The 14,439-nt window shown below is 39.5% G+C and overlaps 1 protein-coding gene across 1 annotated transcript in view; it reads right to left on the bottom strand.

Moving 5' to 3' along the window:
* CLIP1 (CAP-Gly domain containing linker protein 1) overlaps window positions 1-14,439 on the bottom strand; it is a 133,155-nt gene that overhangs the window by 26,102 nt on the left and 92,614 nt on the right. Inside the window, exon 20 of the mRNA XM_021713208.1 lies at window positions 11,723-11,843. Within this exon, the coding sequence (XP_021568883.1) occupies window positions 11,723-11,843 (121 nt within the window). The remainder of the gene's footprint in view (window positions 1-11,722; window positions 11,844-14,439) is intronic.

Raw genomic sequence — 14,439 nt, 5'->3', positions numbered from 1 at the left:
GGACAGGGAGGGGAAGGAGGTGGGATTAACGGTAATCAATATCTGTCTGGGGAAAGGGGGCACACTCATCAACAAGGTACCTGCACAATGAATATTTGTATACCTAACCCTTAACTGTACCCCACAACTTTAAAATAAAAAATATATATTAAAAATTTTTTTAATAAACAATAAAAAATATTATTTTTGTTAAAATGATACATACTTTTTAAAAAGTTCAGCAATATAGAAAAAGATAGAAAAAAGAAAAAAGTTCCCAATTCTACCACTTAGAAACAACCATAATTAACATTAGCTGAATTACATGCCAGACATCTCTATGTATATATACAGCGAGAAGGACAGATAGAAGGACACATTAGCAGAGAAAGAAAAATTGAAGTAAACAAAATAAATTGGTTGAGAACAAAAAAATTCTTTACCACAAGATATATATGATTCTAAGCAAGCCAATATGTTTATACTATACATTTGTTTTTATAAAATTTTATTTATTTAATTATTTGAGTTGAAGTATCACACTTCAACAGGCTTTCACCCACTTATTTTAGCATGGAGTGATGATTATTGCCTGAATAAATGATTGTCATGATGACTACCAAATGGTGACTTTTGGGGGGTGGGGCGGGGTCTCACTCTGTAGGCCAGGTTGGAGTGCAGTGGCATGATCATGGTTCACTGTAGCCTCAACCTTCTGGACTCGGGCAATCCTCCCGAGTAACTGGGACTATAAGCACGTACCATCATGCCTGGCTAACTTTCTGATTTTTTTGTAGAGACAAGGTCTCGTTATGTTTCCTAAGCAGGACTCAAACTCCTAGGCTCAAGCAAGCCTAGGACCTCCGAAAGTGCTAGGATTATATGCTTTGACCTCCGAAAGTGCTAGGATTATAGGTGCGAGCCACTCTGCCCAGCCAAAATACATTTTTTTAAATATGAGGTTAATGTCATCTTCTTAAAATTAACTTTAAATTTTAGGTAATATCAAACCTTTATATAAAAGACTAAGAAATTTATACACTTCTTTTTTTCAGCCCTACCACCTCAAATTTTGTTAGTCATATTCTGTGTATTTTTTTCTATTTTTTCCCTTATTCTTTCTTTTTATCTTGCAAATGTCTTTGAACTTACAATCACCAAATGATCAAAATTAACATCACCAATAATGGGGCAAGGAAACATCATATGCCTCCTGGCAGGAAAGGGTATCATGTATATAGTCTTCCTGCTAAAAATGCATAACCTGAATACCATCAGGATGAAACAGCAAACTTAAAATGAGAGACTTTATACAGCATTACTAACCAGACTGTTCTCATACAAAATGTCAATGTCATGAAAGACAAAGGCAGAGGACCTTTTCCAGATTAAAGAAGACTAACAAGACACAACAACCCGGTGAATAGAATGCATGACTTTGTACTGGATCCAAAAAAAAAAAAAAAAAAACAGTGTTGTAAAAGACATTACTGGAACAACTGCATACATAGGAATATGGCCTGCATATTAAGTAACAGTGCTGTAGTGAGGTTACATTTCCTGGATTTGATGACTGCACTATGGTTACCTAACAAGCCCTTAGAATACATGAGCATTCTTTGCTCTATTCTTATAACTTTTCACAAAATTTGAAATAATTTCCAAATAAGACGTGAAAAGCACATTCTGCATCCCACAATTCTCACAGCTGTTTGCTTATACTGTCTATTTACTTGGATTTAATGCGCACCACCAGTCCTTTTGTCAGTTTCCCTTTAGATAAGGCCTTTATTTTGATCCATGTCTTGCTTGGCTTGATTCATTATTAAGTAGCTACCTTCCAGAAGGAATCACAGATACTACAGCTTCTAAGTTCTTTCATGACTGAATTATCTGCCTGTTTTCTTACCTGAATATTAACTGCCTGGATATGATGCTCCTGATTCTATTTCATGTCCCTCAGAACTTTCGAGACAGTGTACCAGTTTTCCGCTATTGAATGTGGCTGTAGTAGGTTGGTTTTTACATTTGCATAAGGAATTTGCTTTTTCTGCCTGGACACTAAGATTTCCATATTCTTGAATTTCAATAAATAACCAGAGTTTTTTTTTTTTTTTGGTATCAATTATTTTGGATCAGTTTTCCCCAGTGGGTTCCCTTTGCTGGGTTTCCATACAATGATGTCCTTTCAGTTTGCAGATTCAGTTCTTCTTTCACTTGGGGGGGATTTCCTTATCACACCTCCCGGTAGTTCCTTCTATTGCATTTGTTGAGTCTTTCCTTCAGGGAGGCTAATTATCCTCATTTAAATTATCTTTGACCTCTATAGTTATCTTTCCTCTAACTGCTTTCATATATTTGACTGTTTTCCTCTTTATTTATATATTTATCATGACTAGCTTGAGCCTTTCACTTATATTTCTAGAAATATTTGTAAGGTTCCATTCTAATTCTGGTTTGTGTCGTATAGTCCTGATATGGTGTGGTTTGGTCTTTAACTTACTTCCTTAACTCTTTACTCTCCCTGTTAAATTTACTGCATTATCATCTCACCTTTGGTGAACAGTCTTATTTAAGTAAGTTTCATGGAACACAAAGTACCATTTTCACATGGCCTGAATTCCTCCTTTCTTTGTATCCCTGTGTTCTTTTACTTGATTTTGTCCCTCCTGGGGGTTCAATATATATGCAACTGTTCATCTGAGCATGGATGGCTCTACCTAGACCTTCCATTTGCTCCCATATAGTATGAGTGAGTCATCTTCATCACCAAGCTGCAGGTGCCAAATTAAACACTGCGGTCCATACGTTTCTGTAGCCAGAGGGCCCTGGGAGGGGCCAAGTGGAAATAATTAGGCTTATCCATAGAATTGGTCAGAGATCTCTTTCCTGAGAGTTTTCTTTAGTGTTCTGTATCTCATTCACACCACCTAACAGGTAATCCTTCCTGATCTCACAGGAGAATATCCTCAGGCGTCAACTTTGGGGCATGAATTGAGGAAGGCTCTTTCAGCATCTGCTCTCACCTCCTCTTCTGCCTTCCCTTCCTGGAGACTGGAACCCAGCCTCTTGTGTTTGGAGGTGGCTATGGGACACTCTTCTAGAGCTCTGAACTCTCTCCTCCATGTGAGAAGAAGCCCTTTGCCTTTCCCGACCTCACCCTGGAAAGTTTTGCAGGGCTTGAGGTACAAAAGTCATTTGGTAATTGTAGACAGAAACTACACACTAAGGAGAACCGGGTTCCACGAGGACATTCTTTTTTTTTGAGTTGGAGTATCACTCTATCACCCAGGCTGGAGTGCCATGGCATGCTCACGGCCATCCCATCGTCGACCTGCAGAGCTCCGACAATCCTTCCGCCTCAGCCATCCAAGTAGCTGGAGCTATAGGTGCGTGCTACACACCCAGCTCATTTTTTATTTATTGTAGAGATGAGGTCTCACCAAGTTGCCTGGGCTGGTCTTGAACCCATGGGCTCAGGCAATCCACTCGCCTAGGTCTCCCAAAGTGCTGGGATTACAGGCTAAGCCACCGAGCCCGGGCCCATGAGGACATTCTTGAGAGACTGTGCCTAACCTGGATTGCCTACCCATGGACTTACTATCATTTGAAAAAAACCCTCGCAGTGCCGCATGCCTGTTAGCCACTGTTTATTGACTAGACCAGCTATGGAAAAAGACAAGTGGCCATTTCCCCCCTCTAGTAAAATCCTGGAATGTAGAAAAGGTCCTCTAGCCTCAGAAATTTTCCCTTGACTTTTTCCCCAGGCCAGATATTCACCTATTCAGTTCAATTTTTCCCAAACTGGACTGGGCAGAGGGATGGAAAGACTTAGAATAAAATTCTCAGGATTTTGCTGTTCACCTTCCTTGTCACTTACGCTGGGGACCCAGCACCAGAGTCAAGCAACAATTTTGTTTCCTTTCTTGGTTGCCAATTTTCAAGTTTACAGCACAAAGTTGACTGGCTTTGCTAGCTTCTGCTGCAGTTTTTTTAATACAGAAAAACTGTGATCATGTCATTAGGCACTGAAGAGAGTGATTCTGTGATCTAGTTTCAATCAGCCCCAGTAACCCAGAAGTCCTTTGAGCCCAGATAAAAATTATGATGGTTGGCCACTGCCATGGCCATCGGGGTCACTGACTGGCTAAGTAATGTTGTGGCCATGTGCTCTTTGAGCACATGGCCACACCATGTTTCATGGCTTTGGCCCTCTCCCCTACCTTGGGGAGGTGAATCTCCTCTTTCTTTCTAATTTACTTTATAAATAAACTATGTTTTCTAATCTAAAAGAAACAATTGTGATGGTTGACAAGCATCATTTTTTTCAAAATAATACATAACAGTTAAAGACAGCTTTCCCTTTCTAAACATGCATGCTTGGGAATCTAGGATTATTTAAAAGATAGGCAATTATTCATGGATCAGTTTAGATGCTAAGCCCAACTTTTTGTATAATGCATCTGCTGTAACCTCTGTCAGGAAACACTGCTCATGAAATATAGTTATTGAATCATTGAATTCCTGTCCAGTTTCTACACATGAACTGTAACCTCATTTTGAAAATAGCCTGGAGAAAAATGAGCACTGTTCCCATAGTGACAGCTCAGTGTATTCACTATCTTTATAAGATGAAATACATGTGAAGTTTGGAGAGGGTAAATCAGACATATCAAAAGTGACTACCTAAGGTGACTTTCTATAGAAGAACTAACATTATTATTTTTAGAATTCCCTATGAAATAAAAATAGGGACCAGGTGTGGTGACTCACACCTGTAATCCTAGCACTTTGGGAGGCTGAGGAGGGAGGATCACTGGAGGACAGGAGCTCAAGATCAGCCTGGGCAACATAGTGAGACATCAACTCTACAAAAAGTTTTTGTTTTTTTTTTTGATTTGGAGTCTTACTCTGTCGCCCAGACTGGAGTGCAGTGGCCGCTCCCAGCCACCACAGCCTCGACCTGCTGGACTCTGGTGACCTTCTACCTCTGCCTTCCAAGTAGCTGGAACTACAGGCGCGCGCTACCACGCCCAGCTAATTTTTTTTGATTTATTGTAGAGATGAGGTCTCGCCAAGTTATCCAGGCGGGTCTCAAACCCGCGGGCTCAGGCAATCCACTCACCTCAGCCTCCCAAAGCGCGGGATTACAGGCTGAGCCACTGAGCCTGGCTACAAAATTTTAAAAATTAGCTGAGTGTGGTGGCTGCTTGGGAGGCTGAAGCAAAAGGATTGCTTGAGCCTAGGAGTTTAAGGTTATAGTGACCTATGGTCACGCCAAAGCACTCCAGCCTGGGCAACAAAATTAGTGTAAAAAAATAAAGTAAGTAGATAAATCAAATGGAATAAAATAATGCTCTATATGGTTTCCATTAATTTTAAACTATGTGACCCTGCCTGGATTTGCATGGTATACTTCTACCATCCATATAAGGTCAAATGCCCCACTAATTTGGTGATCAGTTGTTAGGCAACCACAACTCTGCAATAAAGCTATGAAACTGGAAGTAACTAGATTCATAAAAAGTAGAAAGAAGCCAGGTGCAGTAGCTCATGCCTGTAATCTCAGCATTTTGGGAGTTGGAGGTGAGAGGACTGCCTGACCCCAAGGGTTCGAGACCTGCCTGGGCACCTTGGTGCAACCTTGTCTTTACAATAAATTAAAAAAATTAGCTGGATGTGGTGGCATTCACCTGTAGTCCAAGCTACTTGGAAGGCTGAGGCAGAAGGACTGTCTATGAGGCCAGCAGATTGAGGCTGAGGTACCCATGAGCATGCCACTGCACTCCAGCCTGGGTGACAGAGTAAGACTGCAACTCAAATTTTAAAAAAGTAGAAAGAACTGTCACAAAGTCCTGAAAAACAGGACCTGGGTCCCTCACTAAAGATGAGATCCTCAAGCTGGTCGCCGTGGCTCACACCTATAATTCCAGCACTTTGGAAGGCCAAGGTGAGAGGACTGCCTGAGCTCAGGGTTTCGGCACCAGCCTGGGTAACTTGGCGAGACCTCATCTCTACAATAAATAAAAATATTAGCTGGGCGTGGTGGCACACACCTGTGGTTCTAGCTACTTGGAAGGCTGAGGCAGAAGGATCGCCTGAGCCCAGCAGATCGAGGCTGCAGTGGCTGTGAGCATGCCATTGCACTCTAGCCTGGGCAACAGAGTGAGACTCCAACTCAAAAAATTAAAAAATGAGATCCTCATCCAACACTCTTGTGTTCATTCATTCAGAATTCATGTCAAGCTCTGTGATTCCTACCTTCTTGCAGTCTGTGTGGAGAGAAGCAGAAGCACAAGCCTACCAACCACAGTCTAGCATCTCAGTGTCAAGGGACTTATAGAGCCCGCAACATGAATGCCAGAAGGCAGCAGTTCACTTTGCTTGAGATGAGAGATGAGGACATTTAAGATGGGCCTCCTCCAATGAGGCAATGTTCACCAAGTGGGGCAGGGAGAAGAAAAGATGTGAAAGCAGACACATGAATGGCAAGAAACCAGGAGTGGCAGGAGATGCAGGAGAAATACAAGCAAACTGGGTGGAAGGAGGAAAGGAAGACTGGGGACACCGGGTGGTGGTAGTAACGACCGCTCACAGAGGGAAGCCGCTTGGCTTTGAGTCTGCTGGGCAGGTAAGTGACAACTTCAGCAAGAGTCATTTCAGGAGTGCTTTGGTGGTGGCAAAAGGCAGACAGCAAGGGGAAGAAGGGGAGGTGAAAATAGAGGCAGAAAATATATGACTCTTTTTTAAAAGCAAAGAAAAGGAGAAGATAGGGTTGTAAGCGTGAACAGTGTGGCAAGATTTAGAACTGCTGCTGAGGAAGTGAGAAAGATTTCCCATTCCACAAAAGATCAAAGTGGAATCACAGGTAGCAGCTGTAGGCAGGGCTGCAGACATCAGGGGAACTGGTGACCATCTGAATGGAAAAGGGAGGCATAAAACACCCGAAGCAAATGGGTAGACAAAAGTGGTACATCCATTCAACGGAATACTGCTCAGCCATTCAAAGGAATAGAGTACTGCAAAATCCTATACCACGGAGGAGCCTTGAAAACATTATGCTAAGTGAAAGAAGCCGGTCACAAGAAGTCACATGGTGTGTGGTTCTGCTTATACAAAACGTCCAGAATAGGCAAACTTGTAGAGATACAAAGTAGACTGATGATTGCCAAGGATCGGAGGAGGGAAGTAAGGAGCGGCTGCTTAATGGATAAGCGTTTCTTTTTGTGGAAATAAAAATGTTTTGAACTAGACAGAGGTGGTGGTTGCACAACATTGTGAATGTATGATTAAATGCCACTTATTATACACTGTAAAACGGCTACAACAGTAAATCTTATATGTATTTTGTCACTCACACATGCACGTGTGCATACACACACAACCATCCTGAAGCAGCAAGAAAAGAGTCAGGGAGGGCATCAGGCAGGAAACAATGTGAGAACAGTCAACAGTAATTGTAATAACAATCTTCATAATGTTGGGGTCATCAAGAAAAGATGTTATATCCGCCACCAGACTGACCCATATCAAATTGCAGAACAATAGCAGTTTCATATAGTTCAGTCTAATATATTCTTTTGTTAATTAGGCCATGCATGGCAACTCATGCCTGCAATTCCAGCACTTTGAGAGGCTGAAGCAGAAGAAATACTTGAGTCTAGGCATTTGAGACAATTCTAGGCAACATAGTAAGACCTCCTTTCTACCAAAATTAAAAAATTAGCCGAGCGTGGTAGCACGTACTTATAGTCTCATCTACTTGGAAGGCTGAGGCAGAAGGATTGCCTGAGCCCAGGAGGTTGAGGCTGTGGTGAGCAGTGATTGTACCAGTACTTCAGCCTAGGCAAGACAGTGAGACTCCAACTCAAATAAATAAATAAATAAATAAACAAACAGTTGCTATTTCTAATAAAGTAAAGTAACTACTATCATTATCCACATTTGAGCAAATCTTTGCTCATTATTAGTTCTGTTTCAGAATTTCCTAAATCACCATTTTAAGATGCTAAAAAGAGAGAATGTTCTTACAAAAACCACCATTAGATTATTTCAATAGATAACCTTGCTTCTAAGCCTCTTGGGAACTTGGTTAAGAAACCCTGAAAAGCTGCTACTGTGGCTCACGCCTGTAATCCCAGCACTTTGGGAGGCAGAGGCAAGAGGACTGTTTGAGTCCAGGGATTTGAGACTAGGCTAGGCACCTTGGTGAGACCTTGTCTTTACAATAAATCAAAAAATTAGCCGGGCATAGTGGCACATGCCTGTAATTCCAGCTACTTGGGAGGCTGAGGTGGAAGGATCACCTGAGCCCAGCAGGTCAAGGTTGCGGTGGCTGTGAGCATGACATCATGCTCCAGCCTGGGTGATAAAGTGAGACTCAGACTCAAAAAAACAAAAAAGAAACCCTGACAAAAGATCTATTTAGTTAAGATAAAAATGACAAACAGGAAATGAAACAGTCCTCCTCACGAAGGGAGTTTCTCTAAGGAAGTAAAAATCCTTTGCCAATAATCCCAGTGAAATTTTTTTTAATTGGAAAATATAATTTATTTAGAAAGTAAATTAGAAAGAGAGAGAAAGAGAATAGAGAGGAGAGCCACATGGCCAGACCAGAGTTTAACAAAGCAAAGCAATGGCCCCAGTGTAATTCTTAAGATGAAGAACAGATTCTGGGATGCGTTGAGTTTTCTAAGCAAGATAATCATTTGAAGCAGAAAAAATATACCAGTAGAATTCAGAGTGCATTTTTTTTTTTTTTTTTTTTTTGAGTTGGAGTCTCACTCTGTCGCCCAGACTGGAGTGCAGTGGCCGCTCCTGGCCACCGCAGCCTTGACCTGCTGGGCTCCAGTGATCCTTCCGCCTCAGCCTTCCAAGTAGCCGGAATTACAGGCATGCGCTACCATGCCTGGCTGATTTTTTGATTTATTGTAGAGATGAGGTCTCGCTGCCCAGGCAGGTCTCGAACCTGCGAGCTCAGGTAATCCACTCACCTCAGCCTCCCAAAGGCGCAGGATCACAGGCTGAGCCACCGAGCCCAGCTTAGAGTGCATTTTTATAGCACTGTTTGACTCCACCTATTTCATTTCTAGCTCAGACATTTAAAAAAAAAATCTTAACAACAATAATAACTAGAAATAAGTTTTATTTTCAGTATAGGATAGTAGCAGGAAAAACAGACTTCAGAGTTAGACACAATTTCAAATCTCAGTTCTTCCACTGCCTAACTGTATCCTTGGTAAGTCACTTTACTTTTGAGCCTCTGCTTCCTCATCTACAAAATAATCTTACTATCTCAAAGGTAGGTTTTGTGATGATTCCATGAAACAGTGGTAAAGCAATTACCTCAGTAAATGTTCCGTGAATTACAGTGCTACTAAGTAAAGGAAACAGGAAAGAAATCAGGTCCTTGTCAGTATTTGTTTATCTCATGTCAAGCTAGTCTCTACTTTCTCAATTTTAGAATGAAACATTAAAGGTTTCTGGAGTATTATAATTGAAGTTCTTTGAAAAAAAATAGCACTTCTGCCAAACATTGTATTTTGTAATTCTAACACAGTTGATCAATAGCTGGACTTAACTCTAGAAAGTAACTGAGAATTCATAATTTTACAGAATTCGCCGATTACACAATAAAAGTAACAGAACTGGATGAATTCATCAGTATTCATTATACTAAGGTTGCTTCTAAGTTATTTTAAATGGGTGGTTCTTTCCCCTCTTTTGAAATATATATATATAAAATGGGGAAAATGATCTGTAATCTTTCTTGGTAATCAATATCATTTTTAACAATCTCCATCATCAAAGCCTATCACGTTTTAGTTCACACCCACTTGGTTCTGTCTTCTAAGTTAAACATAGAAAACTATGAATGGCATAAGAATTCATCCCATTCTTTAAAAGGAAGTCATTTTCTTAGCTATTCTTGGAGGCATTATTTTCTAACACCCTACAAAGTGACCGATTTTCATATTTTTAATCACAAAACTTCTTTAGTAAGAAGCTAACTAAAATCTCTAGTGCAAAACAGAACAGAGCTGCTAGGATGGAGAAGAGCCCGGGAAGCTCTGCCCAAGGAAGCATGACATCTCCTGCATGCCTTCTGGTTCTGAGTGACAGAGACAAGAATTGTAATCATCAGTCTAGCTAAGGTCACAACATAATTGTAATTGTAATTGTAATCATCAGTCTAGCTAAGGTCATCTTATGATGAGAGGATGATCTCTATGTGCTCATCCAGTTTATGGAATCTGTTTCTGTCCCAGAGATGTTCAATGAAATGAGTTAAAATGAAAAGGGAACAGACTCAGCACTTAGTCAAAAATCCTTCTTTTCCAAGTCCTTGTGGACACTCTGATGTTGGAGATGCCAAATGTTTTAGATGCTCTAACCTGTGCCACGAAAAAAAAGAGCCTTTTGTGGTCAAAGGGTTTCTATTCTTCGTGACCTCCAATTTCTCACAGACTGACAAGGAGAGCACAGTGACCCTAATTAAGTCAACACACTTTGATTCTTTTCCAGACCCAAATCAGAAGATGACAAATATCTTGACACTACTAGCTGAATGATGCTGAGCAAATTACTATCATCTTTGTGCTTCTGTTTCCTCTTTTACAAATGGGAATAATAACAGTGCCATCTCTTAGAATTGTGGTAGGGATTAAGTGAGGGGATAACTATCATTTATTTGTGTCTGTCACACAGTAAGAGCCAATAAACATTAGCTGCTATCATCAGCAGCAGCAGCAGCATCTTGGACTCTAGAAAGATGTGGCATTTGTTTTATGAAATAAGAAAACTAGAAATTTATAATGAAGATTTTAATGTCTAAAATCAACTCTCCAAAAAGTTCTTTTGTGAATGGGTACTCAAGACAACTACCGCAAGCAATTCCGTCCCAAGTGAGAATTAATGTTTGCAATGTATAGGGAGGAAATGTTTTTTCCTTGGAGTGCAAAGCAAGAATTACTGACTACACAGCAAAAGTCTCTGAAAAATGTTAATTCTAAGCTGCTGCTCTGAGGTCAGATGTGACTAACAATTCAGCACTTTGATTCAACTGTTAAAGAAGAATAAAAAACAGAATATAGTGTTCTTTAAATCAGTTTTGTTCCCATGTTTTATCAACTTCTGTCAGAAAACTCTGTAATGTAAATACAGAAGCAAATAGTCTGTGGTTTGCTCATAGTTCATTCCAGTTGTAACATACACTCTATATTTATCAATGTTCACAAGCACACATTATATACAAAGTTACATTAGGAAATGTTTAAGCATGTTTTTAATTTAAAGAAAAGCAGAGCTCAATTTAAAATCAGCTGCCAGTCCTCACACCAAATTCATATTCTTGGAACCTGTTTTCTTAAAACCAATTTTGATGAAAGAGATAAAAATCTCAAGAGCAAAATAATTTTGGAATCCAAGTAGTAGCAGGGAGAAGATACTATCTCTTTCCATTTAAATATATTGCTCTAAGATCACCTAATAAAGATATTTTTTCTACTTGCTTATAAGTTCCAGTTTGGGGTAGCTTTTTTAAAGGACTTGTCAATTCTCTCTCATCCTAAATTCTACAGCAGCACACTTGAAAACAAGGAGACATATAACACAGATAACTTGAAATTCCACTTGGAATCACCCAACTACACTGAAGAGAACTCTGAGAAGACTCCAAGCACATTGCAAACAGCAGCAGACAGCAACACAGCAGAGCTAAAAATCCCCACCAAAGGACACTGACCTTTTGGTGACTTGTGACTTCGTCTCTGCTTCTCTCCAGTTCCTCAGCAAGTTTAACGTTCTCTTCTTGCAATGCTGAAAGCTGCTGGGACTTCTGAGCTGCTGCCTGCTTTAGGGTTTCTCTGCAAGGACAGTGAGCGCAGAGTTACCATAGAAACAAGACAAGCAGGGAAACTGTGGGAGACAACCAGCTTCACAGCACTGAGGAAAATATATCTGGGTCACGTGCCTGATAGGATCTATAATAACAGGAGACAGTATTATCTACATGGAGGAGAGGCTAACTGGTTTTCACCTCTCGAAAGGAGGAATGCCATCCACAATTACGACATTTTAAAAAACCTAACAAACATTATGTCCACCCTCCTACCTCCCACACTTACCCCATACAAAAAGGAATTTTGCTATAAGATAAATGACAAATGAGATGGTCAGTACAGCTCTTTTATCTTTTAGGAATATTTCCATTACATGGTTATACTAAAACCACTACGTTGATAAAGTGATTTAATTTGCTGCCAAGGCATTCTGTTCTGACCTCACAGATCTATAATTTGTTTTTCTCTGGAAGAAATAAAAATCCAATGGTCCTATTTACCAGTATCTGTCAGAGTCAAGTGCTGATGTAAATCCGAGTATATTTTTAGGACAACTAAAGGCGGAATGCCCAAAGGAAATACAGTTTTCTAATTACATAATAGGTGTTTTATTTTGATGATATTTCTTCCACAATGCTAATTTATAATTAAAGGACATAAATACAAATATAATATATCCCCCTGACCTATATCATGAATAGTAGCACATAAAATATGAACAGCATAAGTATATTAAGCCTTTTCCCATTATTAAAATACAGAATATACATTCTAAATTATTATCCTTTATACACAAATATTCAAAATATTTTATTTGATCACTAAATTTTAGTTTTATGCTCTAGAAGGTTTTATGCAATTATGAAACTTAAGTAAATGTATGTTGGTTAAACTTCATTTAGCAAGCTGTCATACGTGGCTGAATTCTGAATCAAGTCATCTGGATATGAATCCATCTGCTGATACATGAACACAACTATTTTTAACTTCAATCGTCTAATGGGTACCAGTGGCTTGGCATATTCAATTTTCTCAATTTTTTAATTCTCTAGCCACCTATAATATGACCTCATGAAGATTTGTGGAAATAGATCTACACAAAAATTATCTTAGCACAGTAGATTAGGCTTTTTACAGAGATGCTTATTTAGTAAGTGAAGAAAAACTAACAAGGAATTTTAGCCTCAGGTTAACAGTCACTCAAAAGCTGAAAGGCCTGATTTTAATTACAAATATATATGTTTGTGTACATATAAATATATATGTGTGTGTGCACATATATATATATATATATTCATAAACACATACAGAAACACACATCACAGTTAAAGTTCATCTTCTGGTCATCAATCCTTGACAAATCAGGAGATTTTACTTATGATAACATGATCATAAGCCAAACGTTTTATTTCCCAAATTGTCACTGCCTTCAAGAGGGGTTATTTGGTCTCAGGATTTGTGTGGCCTGTCATATTGTTAAGTCTGTGCCCCTGTTCCTTCTCTCTTCAGTCCACGGAAGAAAAATTAAAACAAAGAGTCAAAGAAGTAATCTAAAAATGACCTAATATCCTAAAGTGTTGACCTATTAAAGACAAATATTGAGTGTTTTAAAATTTACAAAATACTTCCATGTACATTTTCTCATTTAATCCTCAAAGTTCAAGGAGGCTCATATTATTATTTCTCTTTTAACATAAGAAGCCTGAAGCTCAGGGAAGAAAAGAGATATGCCTCGAATCCTAAAGCCAGCAAGCAGTAGAACCAACAGAAGTTACGACTGGCAGATGACTTCAGCCAGGATTCAAATATACAGCATTTTTTTTTTAGTGGGTGTTGGACAAATGCATTTCACAGAGAAGAAAGTCTCTAATAGCCCAAATTCTAGAAATACTCAAGGAATGACTCTGAAAAAACTTATAAAAATATTTCTTTTTTTTTTTTTGAGCTAGAGTCTCACTCTGTCACCCAGGTTGGAGTGTAGTGGCACGCTCACAGCAGCTACCGCATCCTCTACCTGCTCGGCTCAGGTGATCCTTCTGTTTCAGCCTTCCAAGTAGCTGGAACTATAGGCGCACACCACTATGCCTGGATACTTTTTTGGTTTATTGTAGAGATGAAGTCTTGCCAAGTTGCCCAGACTAGTCTCAAACTCTAGGACTCAGGCAATCTTCTCACCTCTACCTCCCCAAGTGCCGGGATTATAGGCATGAGCCACTGCACCTAGCAATATTTATAATAATTTTTAAAGAAACTACTCTTCTTTTTACATGACAAGGTATGTTGAAACAGAAAAGACTGTAGTTTTAAAACTAAAGACAAAATAGACATTAATAATATTGACTTATAAATGTTTTACCTATGACTCCATCATAAATCTATTATTATGCTACATGTATTCTAGGTTTATTACTGGGCCAGGTGAGTAATTAAAGAAAAATTAGGAGGCTGGGCTCAGTGGCTCAGCCTGTAATCCAGCACTTTGGGAGGTCGAAGCAACTGGATTGCCTGAGCCCACGGGTTCAAGACCAGTTTGGACAACTTGGTGAGACCTCATCTCTATAATAAATCAAAAATTAGCTGGGCGTGGTAGCACGCACCTGTAGTTCCGGCTACTTGGAAG

Source organism: Carlito syrichta, unplaced genomic scaffold, assembly GCF_000164805.1.
Source record: "Carlito syrichta isolate Samal-C Ts95f unplaced genomic scaffold, Tarsius_syrichta-2.0.1 Scaffold304341, whole genome shotgun sequence".
NCBI lineage: Eukaryota > Metazoa > Chordata > Mammalia > Primates > Tarsiidae > Carlito > Carlito syrichta.
This window is presented reverse-complemented; position numbering and strand designations above follow the sequence as displayed.